Source organism: Panthera tigris, chromosome B3 (genome assembly GCF_018350195.1).
Source record: "Panthera tigris isolate Pti1 chromosome B3, P.tigris_Pti1_mat1.1, whole genome shotgun sequence".
Taxonomy (NCBI): domain Eukaryota; kingdom Metazoa; phylum Chordata; class Mammalia; order Carnivora; family Felidae; genus Panthera; species Panthera tigris.
Genome location: NC_056665.1, coordinates 80,097,454 through 80,118,260, shown reverse-complemented (window position 1 = coordinate 80,118,260; position 20,807 = coordinate 80,097,454). Strand labels below are relative to the sequence as shown.

The 20,807-nt window shown below is 35.3% G+C and overlaps 1 protein-coding gene and 1 long non-coding RNA gene across 13 annotated transcripts in view; one reads left to right on the top strand and one right to left on the bottom strand.

Moving 5' to 3' along the window:
• The window catches only part of LOC122239575, a 30,106-nt gene extending 21,774 nt beyond the window's left edge, over nucleotides 1-8,332 (top strand). For all 4 annotated transcript variants that reach the window (XR_006218784.1, XR_006218782.1, XR_006218781.1 and 1 more), the window contains 2 exons: nucleotides 2,245-2,386; nucleotides 8,181-8,332. This is a non-coding gene — a long non-coding RNA (uncharacterized LOC122239575). The remainder of the gene's footprint in view (nucleotides 1-2,244; nucleotides 2,387-8,180) is intronic.
• The window catches only part of G2E3 (G2/M-phase specific E3 ubiquitin protein ligase), a 64,531-nt gene that overhangs the window by 19,015 nt on the left and 24,709 nt on the right, over nucleotides 1-20,807 (bottom strand). For all 9 annotated transcript variants that reach the window (XM_042989497.1, XM_042989499.1, XM_042989496.1 and 6 more), the window contains 6 exons: nucleotides 19,561-19,658; nucleotides 16,456-16,557; nucleotides 12,614-12,738; nucleotides 10,826-10,991; nucleotides 3,542-3,648; nucleotides 2,738-2,854 (listed from right to left, as the gene is read on the bottom strand). In XM_042989497.1, the coding sequence (XP_042845431.1) occupies nucleotides 2,738-2,854; nucleotides 3,542-3,648; nucleotides 10,826-10,991; nucleotides 12,614-12,738; nucleotides 16,456-16,557; nucleotides 19,561-19,658 (715 nt within the window). The remainder of the gene's footprint in view (nucleotides 1-2,737; nucleotides 2,855-3,541; nucleotides 3,649-10,825; nucleotides 10,992-12,613; nucleotides 12,739-16,455; nucleotides 16,558-19,560; nucleotides 19,659-20,807) is intronic.

The following is a 20,807-nucleotide window of genomic DNA, read 5'->3' as shown; positions in this document are numbered from 1 at the left end:
AGCATTCAGTAAATATATTATTTACCTAAAATATCTTTCCAATTCAATGTGAGGAATTACTTCCTACAAAAGATTGCTCAGACACCGATACTGGGCAGCTCAACAGGATCCAGATCTTACTATCTTGCCCATATTCATATTCTCTTATTTGTTCCCCTCCACCCCCACCCCCACCCCCATGTTTCCCACTAGGCTGTGTGGTATGTGTGCTTTCTGTATAGGTGTGGGTATGGGTTGTGGTGTGGTGCCTACTTTTCGTTTGATTATGAGTAGACCTTCAATGAATCAAAATGGATATACATTCCGAGTGCATGGATGTGTAGGTGATGAGAGAGGCAACTGGAAACCCTCCTGTCCAGTAGGTATAGGTGAATCTCTCTCTGTGTGGATATGGGATATGGGTCTACAGCTGTGTGTCTCCCCAGCTTCCCCCGATAGTTCTGCCAAATGATGATGAAGAGAAAGAAGAGCACAGCGCTTAATATACACTAGGACCAGTTCTCACTCTTATACGAAAAGTTTAATCCTTGTAATTTTAAAACATAGGGAAAACCACTGTTACCCTTCATTTTAAAGAAGCGGAAACCATAGCATAGACGGGTAAATAACTTGCCCAATTAAATTTAAACTGCTAGTAAGTCTCAGTGAGGCTTCCAACCTAGTTTACCCGGCTTCATTCAGGCCCATGCTCCTAACCACTACACCATGGTGCCTTTCAGCAAAACTGCTTTTCTATCACTAGGACGAGGGAGTGAGATTACCAGAAAAAGCATTCAAATGGCAGGTATTGTGCCCCAGGAGAAATGAGAAGGGATAGCAATCTCGAATAACTGCTAGAAAGAAAACGGAGCTTGGTAACTACTGACTGGGTGAATAAATTTAGAAAATATCAGCATTAATGAATGTATTTGCTTCTTAGAAATCTAAAGTGCTGGGGCGTCTGGGTGGCTTGACTGGTTAAGCGTCTGACTCTTGATTTCAGCTCAGGTCATGATCTCACCATTCATGGGTTTGAGCCTTACATCAGGCTCTACACTAACAGTGTGGGGCCTACTTGGGATTCCACTCGTGCTTGCCCCCCGAACCTGCCCTCAAAGAATAAATAAATAAGCTTAAAAAAAAAAGAAATCTAAAATACCTTATTGTTTACAAAGCACATCTATATACATCATCTTATCTGTGTGTCAGCACAACTCTTTAGAGGGGGATTATTGGTGTTTACAAATGAATAATCAGGATCACCAGTCACATAAGAATATACAACACTTGCCATCTTTGATAAGATCTCTGCCCTTAAAGAATTTTTAGTCTAATGAAAAAAACAAACTTGAATAATGTCAATCATATTGTAACATGCACACAAAAGAAAAAAACCCAGCCCAGAATGGGAAATCAGGAGTGGTAAGAGCTGCTTAGGGAAATTTTTCAAAGCTGGCAAGACATCAGCTGAGTCTTTGCAAATAAGAGGTATCTTACCCAGCCAAATCACTTTCCATGAGAAACAAGGCTCCTAATATTCTGCTTTGCACTTTAAGTTTCAGCTTGCCATGTTAAGATTGCATAACAGGGATTAAAAATTTATTGAAATATCCTCCATAAATTTCAACAAAACTAGATTGGTTACTGTTTATTCTACATCTTAAAAAATGAAGATACTCTTGATTTCTAGTATCCAACACAGTATAGTGTACACAGAGGGCACATAATGATTATTGATTCAGATTAGAGCCAATATCCACTGATAGTACTTAAGAATAATCAATAAATTTCAAATGCCAAACCCTTTTTATAGTGATCCAAAAGACTACTGCTAGATTATTTTAGTTAAATTAAGCTATGGAATAGTGCCATCCAAAAGAAACACAATGCGAGTCATTTAATTTAAACTTTCCTAGTACATGATTGAAAAAGGTAAAAGAAACAGACGAAACGAATTTCAACATTTCCAAAATATGATTTTGCTTGACATGTAATCAATATAAAAACAAACATAAAAAATTATATTAACAAGATACTTTAAAACTTATTAACAAGATAAAACTTATTAACAAGATACTTTAAGTTATTTTTGTCTTACTGTTATGGGCTGAATTGTGTCCCCTCCAAATTCATAAGTTGGAGTCCCCAAACCTAGTACACCTCACTATGTATCTGTATTTGAAGATAGGGCCTTTAAAGACATAATTAAGATAAAATGAGGTCATATAGATGGGCCCCAATTTAATATGACTGGTGTTCTTACAGGAAAAGAACATTAGGAAACAGGCAGAGGGACAATCATGCGAAGACAAAGTTAGAAGGGAACCATGTGCATGACAAGCAGAGAGGCTTCAGCAGAAATAAAACCTGCCGGTACCTCTATCTGGAACTTCTAATCTCTAGGATGGTAAGAAAATAAATTTCTGTTGTTAAGGCAGGCTTAGCAAATGAAGACACTTAAAACACATCTCAATTTGGAGTAGGCACATTTCAAGTGTTCAACAGTCAATGTGGCTAGTAGCTACCATATAGGACAGTGTAGCTTTAGAAAATGAAGGCTCAGTAAATACACCACAGAAATAAGTTACAACTATGCGGACAACAATAATTTCTCTGTAAAAGTGCATTTAATAAATATACCTGCAAGTTAAAACTTCAAACATTCTAAGAGCCAAACTACATTTCACAAACTAGAAAACTACTTCCTCAACCGACGGTTTAAATAAGGACACTAAACACATGGGACTTCCCAACATACCTATCAGGTGCATTATAGTCTCGCCCTTCTTTGCAACGACATCTCCGGACATCACAATGCTCATAGTGCTGCAGAAGTTCTTGATAAGCATTTTCCTCTAATTCCCAAGATGCATCTCTGTAAATGAAGAAAGATATAAAATACACTTTGAACTAAAATTTTACATAAAAGGATTGGTAATGAATATAAAAAAAACTTTTCACATACTTGGGAATAAGGATAAAACTTTTGTTTTTTAGGATTAATCATTCTCTTCAAGATATATATCTATTAGTGTCATTTTATCCTACAGTTAATTATTCTTACAGTGAATTTTCAAATGTTAAATGAAAAATTAGAAATTTTCTAAAATTTACATTTTTCCTAATATTTCACTTCTAATTTTTAAACGTCAAGTTTAGTGCCATTATTTCTGGATTCCTCCTCTTTAAGTATTAAGAAAATCCTTCTTATACACTTTAAACCACATCCTGATTCTCTTAGATAATTTATACATACCATTGTGAAGTCTGTTACTTGGGTATAAGTCAACCAATTAATATTGTACACACTGAGGTATTTATTAAGAGACTGTAAGTCAATTAATGAGACATTTAAGTCACAGCCCCTGCCCTCAAGAACTAGCAATCTGGGAAGAAGGAGGCAGGTTTTTTTTTGGGGGGGGGGCAGCTTTACATTTCCCCATTTAAGATGGCTGCTTATTTATAATTTTAATCATTCATAAATGATTATTTTGATTATTTCCACTGTTATTAAATACTACATTTAAATTATCTTTTTTGTCAAAGGCTAAATGGTACTCACTTTTCAGGAATATGAATTCCCATTCTCAACATCTCTTTCTGAAATATATCACTATTATTGCATATTGTGCATCTAAAGAAAAACACTCCTGCATTTATTGCTTGAACCTGTAATAGAAAACAGAAATCCATTGTTAACAATTTAATAAGGTATCAGGTTATAAATTATAACAGCTAACAGAACATGTGCTATTTTTTACTTAATATATTATGAAAACAAATTTTCTATGCTAGTTCTCAAGCTTTGATAAATGAAGTTATTCTATTGCTAAAATTTTGAAATTTTTCCCCCAATGATCAAAAATAATTGTTAATGAATCGGCTATTCTTAGCTTTACATCTATCACTCACATATTTTTCTCAACCTTTGTTATTTTTTCTTTCTTAGGTCATTTTCTTTTTTTACTGTTTACTTATATGAGAGAGAGAGCAAGGAGAGGGGGAGAGAGGGAGGGAGGGAGAGAGAAAGAGAAGAGAGGAGGGGGGGGAGAGGGAGGGGGAGGGGAGAGGGAGAGGGAGAGGGAGAGGGAGAGAGACAGGGAGAGGGAGAGAATGAATCCCAAGCAGGCTCCATGCTGTCAGCACAAAACTCAACATGGGACCCAAACCCACTATCATGAGGCCAAGACCTGAACCGAAATCAAGAGTCAGACACTCAACTGACTGAGCCACCCAGGTGCCCCTAATGTCATTACTGTCCTCAAATATTGTGTTATCCATCACTCTCTGTGAATAAAACAGTAAAAATATTGACTTACTTCATCTGGAAGGGTGTTTAAATAAGTATTACTATAAATCATTCTTGGTTCTGTTTTTAACTCAATCTCGAAGTTACTTTTTTCCTAAGAGGGGAGAATTATAAAACCTATTCTCACTTTCAGCACATAGAAATACAGAGCCCTCAGGCAGAGAGTACAAGGAAACAGAAAACTATAAACCTATTAGAAAGAGTAGCCAATCTCTATTAAAAAAAACTAGCAGCACATATTCATTTAATAACTATCTACCCCCCATTGTGTAGGTGCTGAACACTATGCTATGTACCAAAAATAGAAACATAAAATAACTTAGATCCTATATCAAGGAATTTTTGTGAGGTACAATTATAATCTGTAAAAGAGTGTGTAAGTATATACGTGGAAGAGAGAGGAAGAAGTACCTAAGTCTATGTAAGAGCCTGACAAAAATGTCACAGGAATTGCGAGGTCAAAGCAAAATTTGGAAGAGGAAACAAAGGTTTACCAGGAAAATAGGACAAAAGACATTATAAGGAAATGGAATTGCACATATCAAGTTTCCATGGCAAGAGAGAGCACAATGTGATCAGGGAACTAATTAATAATATACTTCGGGATTACATGCTGGCAATACTGAACTCAGTAATGAGGTTAGACAGGTAAATCAAAGCCAGTAATGTATGTGAAAAACTGGTAAGGAATAAAGCATGCAGGAGAAAAGGACAGTTAGTAGGCTCCTTCGAAAGTCTAGCTTAAAAAAAAAGTGTCTAAAGTTATATCACAGAGGGTTAAGGCAGAGGCTAGCAACAAATAAAGATACACAAAAATATCTACCAGGTTGAGCTGACAGATGGGGAATTTATGAATGATAATGTAAACAAATTATACTTGAGGTTCAAAAAAAATTAGTAGTGAGGCACCTAACTGCTATGTCAGAAGAGTGAGCAACTGTTGGTCTCAGGCTCATGGGTTCAAGTCCCACATTTGGTGTAGAAATTACTTAAATAAATAAAATATAAACAAAAGCTCAGGTCATGATCTCAAGGTTCTAGAGATAGACACATGGAGCCCCAATGGTCAGCTTCCGTGATGACAGCTGGAGCCTGCTTGGGATTTTCCCCCTCTCTCTCTACCCCTCCCTTTCTCTCAAAATAAATAAATAAACTTTAAAAATGTGCGAGGGAAGCAACAAGTTACTAAAATCTGTGAACTAAAGGGTTTTTAAGCAACTATACACAGATACCAAGATCTTAGTAAATAGAGTATATAATACATGAAAGTGTCTAGTATGGAGGAAAAAACAACATGGGGCATATGGAAGATACCAACAAGACCAATGCAATGATGGAGGAATCCAAACTGAACAAGAATAGTGGCAATTCTCTACATACACAGAGTGAAAAGTTTCCATCAATTTTTAAATGCTTATTTTGAGAGAGACAGCATGTGTGCACACAAGCAGGGGAAGGGCAGAGACAGAATCCCAAACAGGGCCTGTGCTGTCAGCACACAGCCCAATGTGGGGTCCAAACTCACGAATGGTGAGATCATGACCTGAGCCAAAATCAAATTGGACACATAAGTGAGTCACCCAGGCACCCCCAATTTTTAAAATATTAATCTGCATGCTCTCCTCACAAAATCCCAATGTAGTGGTCACAAATGATGAAATATGCTTAACCAAATACAATTCTCATTCTATTTCTTCAGTCTGTTTTTCCTTCGACTTTTTTATGTTAATGAAGTTCAGGAATTAAAAAATTTTTTTCTTTGAGGGGCGCCTGGGTAGCTCAGTTGGTTAAGTGTCCGACTTCAGCTCAGGTCATAATCTCACAGTCCATGAGTTTGAGCCCAACATCAGCCTCTGTGCTGACAGCTCAGAGCCTGGAGCCTGCTTCGGATTCTGTGTCTCCCTCTCTCTCTGCCCTTCCCCTGCTCATGCTCTCTGTCTCAAAAATAAATAAAAACATTAAAAAAAATTTTTTTTTTAATTAAAAGAAATTTTTTTTCTTTGGGTATTGATATATAATGGGAAAAACTCCATTTACTATTTCAGTTAAGACTTGTGACAGAATGGCAAAGGCACTGTCAGCTCCTTTATTGAACATGACTCAAGAATTAGCTTTTACTGGGCTCTAATCAAGTAATAACGGCATGTTAGTATTTGTCATAGGTGTCCGTGTGGCTGTGATTTTATATTATATTTGCATAAAGTAGGCCTACACTGTTGTAAGAATATTATTTTAACTTTTTAATGACGGGATTAGAAATTTGGTATTTTCAGTGTTCACACAAAGCCATATGAATACTAGGGTCAAGTCTGAGAACCTGTTTCATTATCAACAAATAATTGAAACAAATCTTAATTGTTTTGAAAAATAATATACTCTTACAAATCAACAAGAGGATACATTTGGTAATAATTACATTCTTTCAAATACAAATTCTTAATGAAGAAAAAACTGTTTTTGTAAAATTGTCATAAAATGTGAATTGTTCCTCATTAGGCAAAGATAACTCTTCCTGATATTTATGAATTGCACTCTCTGGATCCTTTTTTACAAACACTTCTTTGTAAGAATTGACAGAATTTATGATGTTTACCCAACAAAATTAGGCTCCGCCCTGCCATTTTTAACTGAATAATCCTAAATATAAAAAAGTTCAAGGCTCATGCAAAAAACAAAAAACAAAAAACAAAAAAACCCAAAAAACCACTCAAGTATTTTTCTTTATCTAAATTGCATTTTATTAATAATACAAATAAAAACTGATTTATCAGATGAAGCTAAAAAACAAGGCCTCATTTTAAAACATAATGTACCATATTAAGGGCTTTTGGGTCTATGGTATAACTAGGACTGTCATATTTCTTCCCAGATACAACCTAGAAGTCAAGGTTTTGACATTCATCTAAGATTACCTGTAATAATCCTAACTCACATAAAAAATCTCTTTTGCAGACATTTACAGTGGGTGACAGTTAACATTATCTCCTACCTTTTGTTACATTTTTGTCACATCCCTTTACCCCACTGTTAAGTGAATATGAATATATAATTTCATAATTCTGTTTTTTAAAATGCATACTGTTGTTTCTTTATTTCATTTAGTTATATACATTCCTGATCATCTGATTTACTTTATCAAAATATATCATCAAAATAAAGATATGTTTGAGGTTGCTTCAGTGTTCAAGTTTGCGTGTGCTTTTCTTTTTCTCAGCTTTTAATTGTCCTAAACATGACTAGCTTCATTTTACAAATATACATGATATTGCTACCAAGTCAGGTTTGATACTGATTGTCCCGACAGTAAAGCATTTAAGCTTCTCCCCAAAAAGAGCTGTAGGTACTGCTGCTCTTGCAGGTTTTGAAAACTGTACTTTCCCAACAGTAATCTCTTATGAAAGTTCTGCTTAAGGTTGTTGTTCTTTCAGTGGGTTAAAAACCTTTTGTTTTAAGCTTCCCTGTGGAAGACTAACCGCTGTGTTGTGCCACCCACTGCTAAACTCAGTATACAGTGTGACTTAAAGACATAAGTTCTGTAGTATTTCCTGCAATACACTGGCCAGCATCTGTCTGTATGTCTTCACAGAACACTGGCACTCATGAGGACAAAGTACAGAAAAGTTGTGCACGGTTTCATTTTATTAATGCTTTTTAATTTTAAGGCACTGCTTTTCTCAGGTAAAGCTAAAAAGGGACATCAATATGCTTAATCACTAAGATGAAACAAGAAAATCAGTTAACAAAAGATTACCACACTATACACATAGAAATAAAGAAAATAATAAAGAAATCCTTTAAAGCAGACTCAAGATTGGTACAGTTGGAAAAGCTTTGGGATATTTCACTGCATGTTTGTACAAACAACACACGCTGCTTTCCTTTTCATCCTTAGATCCCAGAAGCTGGCTTTACCTAGTGGAGATGTTTTCGGGACAACAAAGACAAGGCCAAGAGTTCCACGAATTCATGAAGTTCTTCCCCTATCCACTGGCACTATGAGGCAGCAACAGTTTTTAAATAATTAAACCTTGTTCTTTTTCTTCATGTTTGTAGTGTTTCACTGAAAACTTTTTAAATTTTATTTTATTTTATTTTGAGAGAGAGAGAGCACATGTGAGTTGAAGAGGATCAGAAGAGGGAGGGAAGGAGGGAGGGAGGGAGAAAGAGAGAAGAGAGAAGAGAGAAAATCCCAAGCAGGTTCTGTGTCAGCACAGAGCCCAGCGTGGGACTCAGTCTCACAAACCAGGAGATCATGACCTGAGCCAAAATTAAGAGTCCGACACTTAACCAACTGAGCCACCCAGGCACCCCCTCACTGAAAGCTTTAAAAAAAGAAAGAAAGAAAGAAAGAAAGAAAGAAAGAAAGAAAGAAAGAAAGAAAGAAAGAAAGAAAGAAGCCATCATTCTACTCTTTCCTCCCATCAAAACTCAGTAGTGACATGAGGGTAAAAAGGTAACTGGGAACACCTAGGCATTAATATAACAAGAATTATCCATAATGGGCTACTGGTAACACTGTACATGGTTAGACAGTGGGCAACCAAGATGAATTTCAACTGCCCATGACATTAGATTGAGGTATTATTAGCTCTGTGGGCTGACATTTAACATTAGAGTAACAGCATCTTGTCACACCATCACTCTGACAAAATCCTATGTAGCAATGAAACTTGGATGACAGACCAGTTTCTTGAACTTCACATGTGACTTTAGAGACATAGGGCTTTTTGGCTCAGATGCCTTGGCATCTCACATTGTTTGCAGCAGATTAAGGCTGGATAGTTCAAAAAAATACAGGCAGTACAATTCCACTGAGACCCCTCACCATCTTCTGTGTCTTGAGTCCTTGGTGTTTTGATAGTGGACCTTTGATCTTTGGGTATTGGTGGCACAGGATCTACAAATCCCATATTGTCATAGAAGTTATGAATAGTGCTGAGATTAAAATGTGGTCTTCAGGTTTAAAAAAGATCAATTTCTTTGGTTAATGTCAAGGTCAATCTGGAATGGTCTACTACAATTCTAAACTGCTACATTTCTTTGAGAGAAGATATTTGGGGATGTGGAATTTAATCTTTTCGGGTGCCCCTGAGTTAGAATATTTTCCATTTCAATGACCTCAGATTTTAGTTTAACCAGCTTTTTCTTTTGAATTTCGAGTTCTTTTTAAGTTGTTCTATTCTGGCCTTCTGGTGTACCAAAAGAGCTTGAGTGTAGACACCATCATCAGATCCCACACTCAACTTCTGTGCTTCACTCATTCTATTCACATGTGCTACAAAATAGGGTCCAATAGGTGCATTTGAATATTCTCTATTTCTACATAATGATCAGGATGGCTTAAAAGATTTGTAAGTTCAAAGGTAGGGGACACAACCCCTGGTGAAACTGCAGAGGGTTTATTACGAGAAACTGTAATTTTGAAAGTATATTTTTTACTGGGCTGAGTGACCACTACTTGAGAAGAAACTGAAGTTATTGCCTATTGTTTGATTCATTCAAGTACTTTACTATTATTAATACTTTTAAGACTGTCTTGAAATATGAGGATTTATAACATCTTTTAACTTTAAAAAGTACTTTTATGGATAACCTATAATCAACAATAACATTATATTTTACTAAACAATAATAAAAGCCAAACTTTAATAAAAGCATTAAACTTAAATCCTTTATTATTTGGCATTCTATTAACTATAACTATCAGTTGGCCGGTTCACACATGTACATTATTGTATATGATGTTATCAATAAGTGAGATCTTTTTAAAATCTTCAAGAATCATCTGAATCAAATAACTGTTCAATTACTTAATGTTATGTGTTGTATGGTATTTACTTAATAACTTGTCATCAAGTTTAACATACAAGGTGGCTTTCAAAAAGAACTAATGCTTTTAATTCATTAAATAGTAATCAGTCCCTATCAAGAAGCTGTCATATAGTGTTGACCACAGTTGTTTCTGTTTTTTTGTTTTAAAGGCCTCTTAACATTTAAGTATCTTAGCTTACAGTTAAATTATCATTTCACATATCTTGGTCTTCTAAGCTTAAATATGTAAATGAACTTGGGAATTAAATCTGTGTTTTATTCACTGTGAAATACAAACAAAAGCCTTAGGTAAAAACAACAAAAATGTTCAAGCATAATAAAAACTAAAAGGTAGTATTCTAAACTATTTATTAAAATATTAGTTTGATATTCACTTCAAAAGAGTAAATTTCAATAGAGTAATTCTTCAGTACAGTATATTTCATATGTAAATATGCTTTAATTAAGCTGTTTTTAAAAGTTACAAGTACAGGTAAAATACACATGTCAACTCTTTCCAATTTAAAATTCAAATCAGGGCACCTTGCCATCCTCAGTTGGAGGAGCATATGACTCTTGATCCCAGGGTTGTGAGTTCAAGCCTCATGTTGGGTGTAGAGATTACTTAAATAAGTAAGTACATAAACTTAAAAAAAATAAAATAAATGAAATTCAAATCAGCAAGCAACAAATTTTATATCAGAAAAAGTTTACAAGATATCTTACCTGTAAACAGTCTCTATGAAACCAAGCATTCTTACAACAAGGACTTCGTAATATGCTGTAAGTTGGAATAGGCTCAATAAATTCCAAGCAAATGGTACATGGTAAGGAGTCTCTATAATTATTAGATGTAATTATTTGAACAGGTCGATGGTTCCAACAAAATGACCTAAAAATATAAATTATTTAAAAATAACATCTAATTAATTGCAAAGCACAATCAGGCTAGCATTGTAATTTGCATTTAATAAAAGAAAACTCATTTGTATCATAATTAACCTACAAAAGACAGGAACCTTGGCACTATAAATCCATCTCACAGGGAGGGGGGATGGGCTAAATGGGTAAGGGGCACTAAGGAATCTACTCCTGAAATGACTGTTGCACTATGTGCTAACTAATTTGGATGTAAATTAAAAAAAAAAAAGAAAAAGTAAAGGAAAAATAAATTCGTGGTTGTAAGACATTCATATGAATGGGTATCATTTAAATTTAACTTCATATTTCTCTCTAAAGGAGTGATAATGAATAAAAAGTTGAGAAATACTATTGTAAGATAATGAGAATTTGAAGTTGTTCTGTCTCTACCTCTTTACCTAATAAAGCTTGACTATTACTAACTTTAAAAAAAAAACTGGAGAGTGTTATGCTAAGTGAAATAAGTCATACAGAAAAAGACAGATACCATATGTTTTCACTCTTATGTGGATCCTGAGAAACTTAACAGAAGTCCATGGGGGAGGGGAAGAAAAAAAAAAAAAAGAGGTAAGAGAGGGAGAGAGCCAAAGCGTAAGAGACTCTTAAAAACTGAGAACAAAGTGAGGGTAGATGGGGGGTGGGAGGGAGGGGAGGGTGGATGATGGGTATTGAGGAGGGCACCTTTTGGGATGAGCACTGGGTGTTGTATGGAAACCAATTTGACAATAAATTTGATATTTAAAAAAATCCATTTCACAATCTATGAGCAAGGAGAGCTGGACATTCAGAATGTGTACCTTTTGTTGGTTAAGACTTAACTCACAGAATTTCAGTAACTAGTATTATGTTGAGAATCCTATGTAATAATATTGTTAGCAACACCATTATACTCAACAATGCACAAAAGAAGGAATTTAAACTTAAAAAATATTTTAATCAAGTAACACATAAAATGTAAGTAAAAACTTATTTTAAGTCACTAAATTTATTTCCTCTTGTATTTTCTAAACTGCAGTTTTATACATGGTAACAATCCATTAAATAGTTCAAGAACACAAAGACCACAAGAAATAGGACACTAATAATATCAAATACAAAAATTCATAAATTTTGATGTTTAAAGCTTGATTCAGGAAGTAAACATTGTCTGGGGCACTCCAGGGCATAATATTTATTTTTGGACTCCACCAAATTTAAATGCCTTCAATTTACTCAATGAGAAATATATCTGGCCCTGTGGAAGAAAAGTGGATCATAAATCTAAAAACATGACATAAAAATCTAGACTTATGAAAGGTGGAAATTTTTATTAAATATGAATAATTTAAGGGTTCCGTATCATAGTCTAGAGTTGAAAGCTGAAAGTGAATATTAATTGTTAAGCCCATTCTACACTGGCAATTTCCAAGACTTTGAAGACAGTGATGACTCCATAAAAGAGGGGAGTATTTAAAACATAAATGTACATATATGTGTAAACTCAGTGTAGCTCTGAAAAGAAATTTTACAAAGGAATTATCATTGGGATATCCATATCCATTTTCTACTTTTCCCTAACATTCATCGTTCATATTCAATAGTTAATTAACTTACGCAAAATTGCCAGTAAATTGGAAAATGCATTCTCTCTGAAGTCCACATGGAAAATGATAACTTCGTTTACATCGGGGTGCAACACATCCAATTGAAGCACCAGTTTTCTTGCAAATACAGCATTTCTAGAAGAAAATATGAAAACAGAGATCATAACATACAAAAGCTGAGTACTATAATATGACCCAGGTATAAATGAATATTCTTTGTGGGGAGTCTGAAATTATTTTCATCTTACAACAGCTATGATGATGGTATATTAAAGCAATTTCCTGAAAAAAACTGTCCATCCCAGAAACAATCTAAAGACACTAAAGATTCACTACTGTAACAATTTTTCATAAAGGATTCATCTCCCATCTAACATGTGGATGAGACAGAGATGCTTCTTTTCCTTTCTACCTGGCTAAAATACTTTCAACTAAAGGATTTGTAAACATAACGGCTATACATTAAAATCTCAAATCTCAGGGCGCCTGGGTAGCTTAGTTGGTTAAGGATCCAACTCTTGTTTTGGCTCAGGTCATGACCTCACAGTACATGGAGTCATGCCCCATGTCGGGCTCTGTGCTGACAGCATAGAGTCTGCTTGGGATTCTCTCTCTCTGCCCTCACCTCTGCCCCTCCCCCACTCTCTCAAAATAAATATATATAAACATTAAAAAAAAAGTCTCAAATCTAATAAAAAACACATAACTAGGAAATACTCATCAAGGAGAACAGTCGAACAATACTAGAAACCAATCTGTAAAAAAAAAAAAAAAAAAAAAAAAAAAAATCTGCTAGGATCAATCACTCTATCCTAACTAAATGAAAAAAGTGTTAGATACTCAAAATAGGTTACATAGTGACCTCCCCCCAACAAGGTATGTTCAAGTCCTAATTTCTGGTACTATGAATGTGATCTTATTTGGATATAGGGTCTTTGTAGATGTAAGTTAGTTAAAGATCTTAAAATGAAACCATCCTAGATTTAGGGTGGTCCCTAAATCAAATGACTAGCGTTCTTATAAGTGAAAGGAGAGGGACATTTAAGACAGACACACAGAGGGGAAAGCCATGTGAACATGTGAAGCTGGAAGCAGAGACAGGAGTTATGGTGCCACAAACCAAGGAATGCCAAAGGTTGCCAGTAGGCACCAATAGGTGGGAGAGAAGCATGGAAGGGATTCTCCCTCAGAGCTCCCAGAAACAATCAATCCTTCTGACAGTTTCATTAGGAATTTCTGGTCTCCAGAACTATGAGGACAAATTTCTGTTTTAAGCGACCTAGTCTGTGGTAATTTATTATGGTAGCCCTAAGGAACAAACACAATACCAATGACACTAACTAAAATATAACACTGGCATATGAACACAAAGACTAATATTAGATAATTCAATCATTACTAAAATACACAGCAGTATCTAAAACATTTTGGAACCCTTGAGACAGCCGTTATAAAATGGTCACTGATGAAGGGAGTATGTAGTCTTATTGCTGACCCTGAAGTACCATTAGGTCACTGGAGAATACCTTGCCAACCTGAGGCTCCTCCCATAAACTGACATATGGAACTCTAGCTTCAGGTCACAAATGGAGACAACTCAAGGATGAGGATATTTTTAAAGGTTCACAATATGTTCACAGAGGATTAAGATGTTTTTAGAAAACAGGTATTTCCAAACTGCAAGGAGACCCTTTCAGGTCATATTTCACCACAAGTTCACTAATCATCAGAAGGTTGAGGAATTCTGATACTAATATTCTCACATAGTCCTTAGATAAATGCCACTGCTAACCTTTCGCCCAAGGTTTCCTTTTATGCCCTACAGTTATATCCCACCATCTAGTCCCATGCCTCCTCAACATATTTAAAAATAACTGTTTCCCCCCCCCCCCTTTTCTTTTTGCCTCAACTAAAATAAAGGTCTTGCTTCCCTTTCAGAATTTCTTGGATGAAATTTCTTATTTTCCCATCGTCTTTCATTTTCATTCAGACTTGGCAAGGGTTGGGAGGAGGGTATGGAAAAAAGCAAGGGGGATATCAAAATATTATTTTAGTTCTCTATTACAGACTATAGTCCACAACTCTACCTTCATACTTTAAAAACTCTGGTCCTTTGAGCCTAATGACATCTATCCTCTGTTACCTACTAACTTCTCCCACCTTGAGACTTTGGTGCCTTTCTCTGTATCTAATTCTTGCTATCATTGTAAACAACTCCTACATTGATGAGACAACCTTTCTTCGACTTCTTCAACTATGATGTGTCAATGCTCTTCATCTCTACTCCATAAAAATCATCAGTTCCAGTTATCATTTCCTCTGGACAGAATTCCCTATACTTCCAACCTTCTCATTTTTTTTTTCTCATTTTTTTTAACCTTCTCATTTTCTAATTCTCCTTATTTCTACTCACACCACATGGAAACCTATAATTCTTTCCTTGTGTTTAATACAGTAGATATCACACAGAAGACTCACAAACTAATTAGATGAACAAGGGGTTAAAGTTTAGAATACAGTAAAACCTTGATTTGCGAGCATAATTCATTCCAGAAACATGCTTGTAATCCAAAGCACTTGTATATCAAAGCAAATTTCCCCATAATAATGGAAACTCAGATTATTCATTCCATGACCCAAAAAAATTCATATAAAAATGATTACAGGATTGTAATATAATACAAAATAACAAAGAAAACACAAAATATAAAGAAAAATAAACAAATTAACCTTTGAAGACCTTCATGGCTGAAGTGAGGGAGACAAGAGAGAGGAGGTTTATGTGTAGGACAACTTCCACTATCTCTAACAGAATCACTGCTCTTGGCTCAATGGAAACTTTTTCTGCATGGGGGCCACTGTATACACTCGCACAGATGTTCACTATAGTACAGTATTAATAAACACTTGTCATATACCGTATTTAATATAACTGGCAATAAGGCAGAGGAGGAAAGGGTCTGTTATCTGCAGGCACCCTGATCTAGAATGAAACAAAGCATTCCTAACTCTCGTATGGAAAGGCAAAGGACTGTAAATAGTGTTCTGAAGTGACAAAAAAAAACCATGAGTGCCAGTTGTGGGCACCTTTCAACGTTCTGAAAAATCACTGATTTCTGCCAAACACCACAAGCTGAGACAGAGCATCTGAGCATGGGAGATGATCACCTACAATCTCACAGTGAGAGCAAGAGAAGAACCACTGGTTCAGTTGTGATCATGTGACATTCAGTGTCACATACTACTTGTATAGCAAGACATCGCTCATTTATCAAATTAAAATTTATTAGAAATGTTTGCTCGTCTTGGAGAACACTCGCAAAACAAGTTACTTACAATCCAAGGTTTTACTGTAGTTATCTTGGAGAACATGAGAAGGAAGTGAACAAAGGTACACAATGTCACAGAATGGCCACAAGAGGTATAGAGATCATAAATTACTGGTCTGCCCAGCTGCATAATTTCCACCTCAACCCATCATGCCAACTCAGTAACTGAGGTATAGGAATGAAAAGTGAATGACTGGGTTGACTCAGGATTAAAGATTTGAAGAAGAGCAGAGTAAAAGTATGTTCACAATTCTGATGGTAAGAGTAGGTGAAATGATGGATAGGTTGGAATAAAATAAGGATATGAAACCAGCATTGTCACATGTATTATTGAGGGTTGGTTAACCTCACTCTCATTGCAAATATACAGTGTTCTTTTAAATTTACTGTATTTGACAAAAATAAGCATTTGAACATAAAATCAAAGTCTTGTAAATTTCCAGTTGGGAAACTGATGGGAAAAAACCTCCCTAATATGACATACTTATAGTATTTAGTGTAAAGAGTAAAACAATTTACTTACCAGTTTAGAAGCTCTGTTCACTTCTTTCCTGATGTCTTCTATTAGAAAACCGTAAACTCCTTCTTCTTCTTTACCTCTCTGCCAAATTCCACTTGACATCAACTATAAATATATTCTCAATTAGAAAACAGACTCTAACAAACTAGTTTAGAAATATATGTATGTGTGTGTGTGTATATATATGAAATATATGTGTGTACACATATACATATATGTATATATACATGTATATAAAATGTATAAATATATATATACGTATATATAAAACATGTGTATGTGTGTATATATAGAGAAGATCAATAATGTTCCAATGAAAAATGGACATAACTCCAACTTCAAGCGCCTCTTATCTATAACAGTTATTTTTCATGGTCAAAGAGGCTACTCAAATTCTTTGATTTGGAAGACACTGTATATTAACAGTTCTTATAACCAAACTGGTTTCTAAAAGCATTCCAGAAAATAATAGAAAAAGAGAGAAAGAAAGGAAGGCAGAAAACACCTGTTTTAGAAAAAATAGTGGTAAATACTGTTAAGGTGTAAATGTAGTATCAGTAAATGTTATGGAGGTAATTCAGTTTATCAGTGATATTTCAGGCCAACTTGAAATCTAGCTGGATTCTGAATCATAAAAGGAGTATTTACAGGGAAACCTACTGAATCATGGTTAACATAAATGTTTGAATTTTTAAAAATCTTTTAACTTCAGTTTAAATACGTTAAGGAAACATGAATCAAGAAAACACATGGGACTATGAATAAATCCTGGCTTGCAAACCAGGCTCTGTGTCCTGGAACTTTCTGGAACTCTAGGCAAGTAATTTAGTATCTCTGACCTTACACACAAAAATAAAAACACTGGACTAGATTGTCTCTAAGTCTCTCTTTTTTTTTAATTTTTTAAATATTTATTTTTGAGAGAGAGAGACAGAACACATACAGGGAAGGAACAGAGAGAGAGAGAAGGAGACAACAGAATCCGAAGCAGGCTCCAGGCTCTGAGCTGTCAGCACAGAGCCCAATGCGGGGCTCAAACCGTGAACTGCAAGATCACAACCTGAGCCGAAGTCAGAGGCCCAACCAACTGAGCCACACAGGCGCCCCTATAAGTCTCTTTCAACTCTAACATTCCATTACCATTTATAACATTACTGTACTTTCCTGTTCACAATGAAATGGAATCTTTGACGTGTTGAGCCTTGGGTATGTTTTGAATTATCATACTCATTAAAGACAAACAATATAAAGGACATTTTCATAAAATTAAATATATTTAATAATTTAAAAATACTTTAAATTTGTGATTAGAGGATTATTTTAATCAATATAATACATCCTAAACCTAAAAAATACACATTACTTAAGAATTGGTTATGGGGGCGCCTGGGTGGCTCAGTAGGTTAACCTTTGGACTCTTGGTTTCATCTCAGGTCATGATCTCATGGTTGTGAGATTGAGCCCCGCGCTGGGCTCTGTGCTTGGGCAAGCATGGAGCTTGCCTGGGATTCTCTCTCTCCCTCTCTCTCTGCCCCTACCCCACTCACGTGCTCTCTCTCTCTCAAAATAAACTTGAAGGAAAAAAAAAAAAAGAATTGGCTATGAAAACATAACCCAATTACTAATAAAATAGCTCCCCTGATTCTTCTGCATAAAAAGTAAAATAAACTCTTAGAAAAATGAAAAGGTTTTCTTTGGTGATACAAAATTTAAGACTTCCAACTTACAAATAAACTTGGAATGCCAAATTCAAATTCCCTTAAATCTTGGTACAAAGTAATTAGGTTCCTAGGCCAGTCCAGAAGTCTATTTAATCCATAGGGTACCTGAGACACAACACTATAGTCTTAGAGAATCACCAAGAAATATGTTAAATGGTTTCTCAAGAAGTATCTAGAGTTTTAACAGGGATGCTGGGGTGGGTATGAAAATAGATGTACATATTTATTGATACTTCATCCTTTAAGAGATGGGGCCTATTTCCCTTTGCCTTGAATGTGGGCTCAACTTAATGACTCACTTCTAACAAAGAGAATAAATTAAAAGTGACAGTGGTATGGGACAGTGAAGACTAGGTCATATGGTTCTATCTTGGTGTCTATCTATCTCTCCATTTTTTTCTCTTTCTCTCTCTTTTACCACTTCTTCTAAAAGAAGCCAGATGCCATGCTGTGAGTACCCTACAGAGGTACCCAGGAAGTAAGGAACTGAGGCTTCCTGCCAATACATAGAAAGTACTAAGGCCAAAAGCCATGTAAAGTGAGCCATCAGAGATGGATCCTCTGCCCTCTCTCACCTTTATATGACTGAACCCATATTGCAATTTATATGCAATATGAATTGCAACCTCATTAGAGCCCCTGAGACAGAACTACCAAACTCAGCCAATACCAGATTCCTGACCCTCAAAAAGTGTTTGAGATAATAACTGTTTAAACTGCTAAATTTCAGGATAATTTGTTAAGAAGCAATATATAACTTACATACTATCAAGAAATATTGTGTCTACTGATGCAACCTTGGCATGCTAAGGTAGTGAAGGTGCTATTAATATAAGGCACAGACTGAGTGAGGTGAGAAGTTGGTAAAGGAAAGGGGAAACAAATGAGAGACCAATTCTCAGTATGAAATCAGTTTTTCTTTCTTCCAAGTGACCCATAAACTCACCTATTTCCTCTTCCACAAGAATTTATTACCTTCATTCAAAACTTTTTTTTGCAGGTTCTCTGTGAAGTAAAATACTTTCCTTCTATTCCCTGAACCTTCAACAACTCTTTTCTGAGATTTACCACTTGCAACAATGGAAACAAAAAAGTGAAAAAAAAGATACGACCTTAAAGCCCTAACCATTTTCTCCTTTATTCACTTAGGCCCTAAAGGGTTAGACAAAAATACAGATAATGATGACAGGTCTTCCTTCATACATACCAACTAATTTCAGGATCTTAGAATTTGATAAATGAAAAACCTTATTTTAGATATAGGCAAAATGAGATCCAAAAAAAAGTTAAATGACTTATCCAATTCTCAGAAACCAGCCATCAAGATCTAATTGTCTTCTTTAGAAGAATATCAAATTTCCAGGATTTAATTATAAATTATACTCACCAAACAATAGTAATGTACAGTGAGATTCCATTTCTCATTAGTTTTCTTTTCTCCATATTTATTAGGACAGTCATCATTTTTTCGACAAAAAACACAAGCTAACAGTGAAAAAAGTAAATAGATATAAAAAATATTTTTAAATTTTTAAAATAAAACCTATGGAACTGGAGCTTCTCTCAAGTGAGGTGTTCAATTCTTTCTGAGAGAGCAAATCACATTATACTATTATCAGTAACTTAAAATTTCTAACACCTATTTCTAAACAATAAACAGTGTTTTAGACTTTGCACTTTTTTAAATTTATCTTTAATGATGAATTCCAGTGTGTCGTCAAAATGGCAACTAGTAGGGTAATCACTGAAAATAGATTAGGAAACCCCAAAACACTATCTCCCCACTAAGACAACATTTAAGCTGCCAAAAACTGTCAGAATCAATTTTTTAGAAACTCTGAAATCTAGTTTTAAAACTTACAACACTTAGGAGAATGCTCAATAAAGAAACAAGCTGGTAAATTCTGATGAGCACTTTGTGGCATTTTAACTTACCTGCCTACCATCCCCCACTCTCCAGCTGAGCAATGGCCTTAGGTACGATGGCCCATGTTCCAGGTTTGGCTTGTCCAAGAGGAGGTGAAATGAACCTTGTTCTTAAAGAAATGTGATTATGTGTTTTGATCTGTGTGGTGGATCCCTGAGGGATGAGCTCAGATGCATGCCCTTGTTTTGCTTGCCTCAGAACTTTCCCAGGGCTGGAATCTCACCGTTTGTCAAAAGCGCTTAGACAAATATACTAGCTGAAGCAGCTTGCACCAAAGGGTAACAGACAGGACAAGCAGGTAACAGACCAAAACACCCAGGAAAGAAGAGGCTGGGAAAAGGGGACACAAGGATAAATAAAGGCTTTGAAAAGCTCCCACAGATACCTGGGAATCTAGAAAGACACACACATGCTCAGGACTAGATACATGCTCAGAAAAAGACCCCAGAAACCCTAAGCTTTCACCTCTGGCTGATCTCTATGTAAGCCAATATGAAAAAACAAAGACCGCAAATCAATAACAATTTTAACCTTAAAGAACTAGAAAAATAAAAACATATTAAACCAAAAGCTGGCAGAAGGAAGAAAAAAATAAAGATTACAGCACAGATAAATAAAATAGAAAACAGAAAAACTATAGAGAATAAAAACTACAGTTTATTCTTTGAAAAGGTCAACAAAACTGACAAAACTTTAGTTAGACGGAT